Raw genomic sequence first — 6,791 nt, forward strand, 5'->3', positions numbered from 1 at the left:
CGAGACCGCTTTTTTCATTCGGACCGGCCGCGTTGTCGTCGTCATCAACTTTGAATGTGCACATCGTCGTACCCGTGTGTAGTTGTAGCGGTTCAGTGTGATTTCGGAGAAGAGGTCAGTTTGTAGAAGATGCTGCAGCACATACGCACTGGACACTTCGAAGGATATTTATTGGTGAGCTCGTTCCATTTTAGCATAATAATTAATGCTAAAGGATGTATAAAATTCTGCTCTGGATTTTGTGTATTTATCTAACAAATATTGAAAAGTTCGTTACGTCATGTGTCGGCGCTAGTTCCAAATGCACATTTAGTTGAAAATAAATATTTATTTTTATTTTTTTGCATTTACACAAAAATTTGAATGGTTCGTCATCTTCGGTGTCGACATTTGTAATATTTGAGTTGAAATGTTTTGACTCAAGTAAAGGTTGCATGCATCACATCACTTACCAAAGTGAATCCAAATCATGTGACTCTCCCCCTCCCCACTAACAAAAACTCCTTCCCGTGACAGTCGTGGAGAAGATGAGGTGATCTCGGTCTCTAGTAGCAACGTACGTCACACTAGCATTCCTTTACTTCCTCGATGACCGTAAAGACGTGGCCGGCGCCGTTATTGACTAATAAAGTTTGGAATTCTCGAACTGTGCACATTGAGAGCGGTAGTTACTCCCAAGCTATCGTTTGTAGGTTCCTTGTGCAATTTCGATTGTTCTGGTCAATCACGGAGTAGCAACTACGAATTGTACGGTCATCTATGCTCACGCTCATGCTCATCTGGTAACTCATCTAGGAGTACCTCCGGGAGTTCCTCCGGGAATTCCTTTACTTATTTCTGGAAATTCTTTTAGGAGTTCTATTGAGCATTCCTCAAGGAGTTCTTTCTGGAATTTCTGTAGGATTTCATTAGGGGATTTCTCTAGGAGTACCTTCAAAAATTCCTCTACGACCTCCTCTACGAGTTTCTTCGAGAATTACTTTACGTATTTCTTTAAAGTCTCTGAAATAAAGACAAAACAATCAATCAACGTATTTCTTCGTGAACCATTCTAGAAGCCCCACCGGAAATTCTTATTGGAGCTCTTCCGCGAATATTTTTAGGAGTTCATCCAGGAATTCCTCTAGAAGTTGCTCCGACAATTCCTCTACGGGTTGCTCTAGAAGAATTCCGAGAAATTACATTGGGTATACCAGGAGTTCCCACCGAGAATTCTTCTTGGAGTTTCTCCAGCTCTTCCTCAAAGAATTCTTACGAAAATTCTTCAAGGAGTTCGTCCGTGAATTCCTCTGCGAGTTCATCCGGCAATTTTTCTCAGAGATCATCCGAGAATTCCTCTAAGAGTCCTTCACAGATTTTGTTTCGGAGCTCTTCTGGGAGTTTTTCCAATCATTTATTTAGGAGTACCTCCGGGAATTTCTCAACGAGTTCCTCCGGGAATTTTTTTCCATTATTTTTTTCGGGATTTCCTCTAGAAGTTTCTCCGGCAATTCCTCTACGAGTTGCTCAAGAATTTCTTTTTGTTGCGTAGAAACGGCTATCTCAGTCTTAATTTACGACGATTTATTTTATTCTACCCGACGTTTCGGCCATGGGTTTTGGCCTTTTTCAAGGGAAAACTGTATTTGTACAAAGTGTTCATTAGTTATAAATAAGTTAGTCTAGTCTAGTTTGTCTTACATTGTCTATCGTCCTTGTCCTTGTTACAATTTGCATTTGAGTTTGTCAATTAAACCGGGTCATTGCTTCTGTAGGAAATATTGAAATTGACTTTGAGTACAATACAACACAAAACACATATCACGAATTTCTTACTTTTGTACAATTTTAGGGTAATTTAAATGATAATTTTGGTCAGAGTTTTGCTTACACATATAACGACTGTTTTAAAATGGTGAATTTCTGTCTAGAGCTTTATGGCTAATTGTGCTTTTATATTATGGTTCGTGTGTGTTTGTCGATTCTACAGTTCGTTAATTTTTTCTGCTTTGTCGATTTTTGAGAGAGTGCAATATAACTGCGTACGTTGTATTTAGGTTATCTACATCTGTTCTATGGTTGACTGTGTTAGGGTTGTTGGCTATGTGACACATTTCTAATATTGGGAGAGCCGATACTCTCTGAGCTCGGTCTAGTATGGTTGTTTTAGTCAAATCAAAGTTGTGTTCTTCTTGTATGGCATGGTTCATGAGTGCGGTTGTCTCTCGTAATTTGTTTATCTCTTGTTGTTGAAAAAGGCCAAAACCCATGGCCGAAACGTCGGGTAGAATAAAATAAATCGTCGTAAATTAAGACTGAGATAGCCGTTTCTACGCAATAACATCCAGTTCCAGTCGAAAAATCCCAAATCGTTGCTCAAGAAGTTTTCCTAGTAGTTGCACAGGAGTTCCTCCGAGAATTCCTTTAAAAGTTTCTCTAAGAGTTCTTCCGGATATTCTTCCAGTAGTTTCCCTGAACATTCCTCTAGGAGTTAAACCAGAAATTTCTCTACACAGAAAAAAATATGTAATTAAAATTCAGCGAGAAATCATGCACATAAAGGGAATGCTAGAGTTAGTGCACTTTTACATGAGATATAATGTAAAATTACATTACTATCGTGTAAATTTCCGCCAACCATCGTGTAAACCATCATGGACGCCATCCGGTTACGTGACTATTAGCGGAAATTTACACGATTGTAACGTAATTTTACATGATATCTCATGTAAATATGCACTAACTCTGGCATTCCCTTTATGTGCATGATTTCTCGCTGAATTTTACATGAATATTTTTTTCTGTGTAGGCGTGCCCCTGTAATTACTCCAGGATTTCTCCATGGAATTTATCTACGAGTTCCTCCGAGAATGGCTATAGAATTTCTATAGGAGTTCCTCCGGGTATATCTCTTGAAGTTCTTCCGGGTATTCTTTTAGGAGTATCTCCGGGAGTCCATATAAGAGTATCTCCAGGAATTTTTCTAAGAATTCCTCTAGGAGTTCGACCGGAATGCCTCTAGAAGTACTTTCGGGAATTCCTCTACAAACTCCTCTAAAAATTCTTTTAGAAGTTGCTTTGGGAATAGCTAAAGTTTCATCTGAGAATTCCTCTAGTAGTTCTTTCGGAAATTCCTCAAAGAATACCTCTAAAAGTTTCTTCAAGATTTTCTTTAGCAGTTTCACCGGAAAATCCTCTAGAAATTCCTTCAGGATTTTTTTTTAAGTAATTCAACGGATTTTTTTCTACAAGTCCAAAGGGTATTACTCTTGGAGTTCCACTGGGATTTTTCTATGTGCTCCTGCGGGAACTGTTCCAAGATTTCCAGCGACAATTACACCAGGCGTTCCACTTGGAATTTCTCGCGAAGTTCCTTCAGTGGCTTTTTCTCGGAAAAATCCTCTGAAAGTTTGTTAATATTTTTTCTGAGAATTCTTCTAATAGTTCCCCCGGTATTCTTCCGAAAATTTTCCAGAATAACTTTCAGAAGTTCTTTCGGGTATCGTTCGCTAAGCAAATAAGAGAATTTCGAGAGTCCTGTTTGAAAATCCTCTAGGACTTTCTTCGAGAGTCTCTAAGATCTCTAGCAGAAATTTCAGATGTTTGACTAAAATTTCTCCCAAAAGCTAGACTTTACAGTTATTGGCGTGAGTGAGAAATGGACAAATTGGAGTGGAATTTGCGAAAACAGTAACTTGTCCTCTCGGTGGGACTCGAACTCACGACTCCTACTCACTAGACAAGCGCGTTGTCAACTACACAACGAAAAGACCCGATGCCGCCTCTATTGTATATGTAAAGCCTAGGCGAGAGCGCATTGTTTTTGATGCAAAATGATGTATTAATCGGTTACCCAGGTATTGAAAATAACTCACTTTGGTATTTTCTAGGTATTGATAAAATAACTCAAAGAGTTATTGGTTTGGTGTTGAGGATTGTTGAGGTATTATTCAATTATGGAAAGATCACTATTTGTATGGATAAATTGCTGATTATTATTTATGTATTTCCACACCCGATGTCATTATTTACGTGTTCTGCTCGGGTAAGATAGTGGTTAGACTAAACCACTGGATGTGGGATGGATACCCGAGCAGGAACGAATAACTGACACATAACTGCAGCATACCAAAGTCAGGTATCATACCAAGACGAGGTATTGGTCGGTTACCCAGGCATTGAAAATAACTTATTTTGGTATTTTCTAGGTATTGATAAAATACCTCAACGAGTTATTGGTTTGGTGTTGAGGACTGCTTGAGGTATTATTCAATTATGGAAAAGTCACTATTTGTATGAATAAATAACCGATTATTATTTAGGTATTGCCATACCTGATGTCATTATTCTCACGTGTTATGCACAGAATATACACCAGTTATTATTTTAAGTATTTTACCTCTTATGCAGGGCTCCTATATACCTCATTAGGGTTGTATGTATTTGGTTTTCCATACATGAGTTTGGTATTCTTCAGGCTTTTTCTCCTGCTCGGGTAATGTTGAAAGCTTCTGTTATCTTAGTATTCAAATTTTCCACTAAAATTCTTATAGGCACCCGGATTAAAAAGGCTAGGTCTTTTCTTGCAAGTACAGTCCGGATTCGCTGGTTGGGTCACGATTGCGCCCCGATTAGCGAATCGTGTTCGTTCGTTGGGGCAACTGACAACTGATCAAAAGGCTCTAGACACACGCAAGTGACGAGAAATACGTCACAGAACACTCACATACTTGCGCAAACGTTCTGTATACAGGAGCTGTGATGCGAGGGCGGTCAGACGTCAAACTCGTTTTGACATCTATTTTGACATTGACAGTGCTTTTTAGTTGGGTTTTGCCAACCAGTGAACATTCAACCATCGAGACAGCACATTTAACGAGCTCTCAACGAACGAATCGTCACTGTATTACTAATATTTTCCCCAGTGAAACCCGGTATGTATCAGTGTAGAATATGCAACGGTTGCAGATCCTTATCAACAGATGACATGCCTGGTGGTTCTTCTCCTCTTAGCTACGTAACGTCCTCACTGGGAAAAAGTCTGCTTTCACAGTTTAATTAAACGCTTCCTTTGTCAATAGTAATATTTTGCATGTGTAAATCGTGTGGCTGGTACAAAAATACACAATGCACAAGAAAGTGGTTAGAAAATTTACATTACGAATAATTTCCAGACCGACTGACCCGTTGCCCTCAGTAATGAGGTAATCAAGGTCCCTCATGGTGGTCTCACAATTGGATCTCCAACGCAGATCTCTATAGTCGATATTACCAAAGACCGATAGTGACAGAAATTCTGTGAGCCGGCCTTACTCTATACGTGAACGGAAACGAAATCTGCAAATAAGCGTTAAACTGGACAGCAGGACACCGCAGCAAAGGTAAGCCCAGCTGCTCATGGCGGGTCAATATCAATAAAGAAATACAAAGAACTCAAAGGAAAATTTCGCATGGCCAGGCCATAAGTCAAGGTGAGGGTGAGAAACAACCCAGGTTCGAGATCTTTCTCGTCGCCCCCCTGCACCACCATGGATGTACGGGACTGAAACACTATAGACAAACTATAAATCACTATATTCACTATCACTTCACTTAACCCTAGTCGTGCATTGGAGACATTATGATTCAAATAGACATGCTGAACATGATTTAGGTCAGCTAGCGCACGAAGAAGGTTAAATAATGATTTCCATATTAACAGCGATGATTTGTCAACTATAGATGTACTCTAGAGGATAAGTATTCATCATTAACTACAAAAAAGAAACAAAAAACAGTTCAACCAAACCGTTGTCATCGTACGCCGCATATCCTCCACGACCACCACCACACCAACGCCACGTCCGGTATATCCCGATATTTACTTGCCACGACATCCGTATGTTCACTACTAGGGCGTTGATCTTCCATCCCGTTGCTTTATACGAGGATCGTACCCTCTCTCCACCGTAGAATACGATCAATCAATCGATTGGTCGACGATCGATCAGCTCTTTGTCTGTTCTGCTCGCGATTCGGACAGGCTGCCTGATTGGCTGCAATCTCCCGAAAAACACAATATTATGATTCACCTCGTAACCGAGTTCACCGCGCAAGCAAAAGTCGAACACGCGCGAGAATAGCTTACAACGCTGCGCGCACCGGGTCAACGATGTAACGCAAGCGTCACAGATCGTCCTCGTCGTCGTCTTTGCTCTCAGTAGCGTGCGGAGTCAGCAGTCGTGTAAACGTCGACGACGTCCTAGCTGCGAATCTTCCGTAGAACTGCGGTTCTACCGTGTATCGCACTAGGTAAACCGTTGTCGTCGTCGCAGAAATGGGGACGTCCACTTGCTCTTGATTCTTCTCTACATAATTACTCTCACGGTGCGATGTGGAATACTGTGTACTCGCGGCTCGTTTCGATTAAACAACGTGCCACCCCCCATCTCGAGTGTCTTCAAAGGTTCTCCCAAAGTGGATTTGGGAAACGACGATGATGTTGACGACGGTTCACGATGGTAGCCGCGTCTTTGTGGTGCGAAGATGATATGGCTCTTGAAGTGAGTGCTAGAATACGGGTGGGCTACCCGAGCAAAAAGTTTCATGTGGCACATGATTTCACAGTTGAATCAAATTTCATAACATGTGTTACAATTGGAGCAATTTCTAGAGTTAAAGTTCCGCTGATTATACGATCATCATACATTTACGAATCTTCTGTACGAACTTTTAATCGGGTCTCGCTCGCACAAACCCTTTCATCAACAGCTGTCTACTAATCCGGCTAAACTGTGAATGAACCGGAGTGGTCGTCTTATCAGTAGAAGCAA

The 6,791-nt window shown here is 40.7% G+C and overlaps 1 protein-coding gene across 3 annotated transcripts in view; it reads right to left on the minus strand.

Annotated features, from left to right (window-relative positions):
- LOC109398406 (synaptic vesicle glycoprotein 2A) overlaps window positions 1-6,354 on the minus strand; it is a 70,322-nt gene extending 63,968 nt beyond the window's left edge. Inside the window, exon 1 of one of the 3 annotated variants that reach the window (XM_029855391.2) lies at window positions 5,768-6,354. In XM_029855391.2, coding sequence (XP_029711251.1) covers window positions 5,768-5,855 — 88 coding nt within the window. In that variant the 5' untranslated portion in view covers window positions 5,856-6,354. The remainder of the gene's footprint in view (window positions 1-5,767) is intronic. The other 2 variants (XM_029855392.2, XM_062845066.1) reach the window with 2 other exon arrangements.
- Window positions 6,355-6,791: the final 437 nt, after the last annotated feature.

Source organism: Aedes albopictus, chromosome 1, assembly GCF_035046485.1.
Source record: "Aedes albopictus strain Foshan chromosome 1, AalbF5, whole genome shotgun sequence".
In the NCBI taxonomy this organism is placed as follows: Eukaryota; Metazoa; Arthropoda; class Insecta; order Diptera; family Culicidae; genus Aedes; species Aedes albopictus.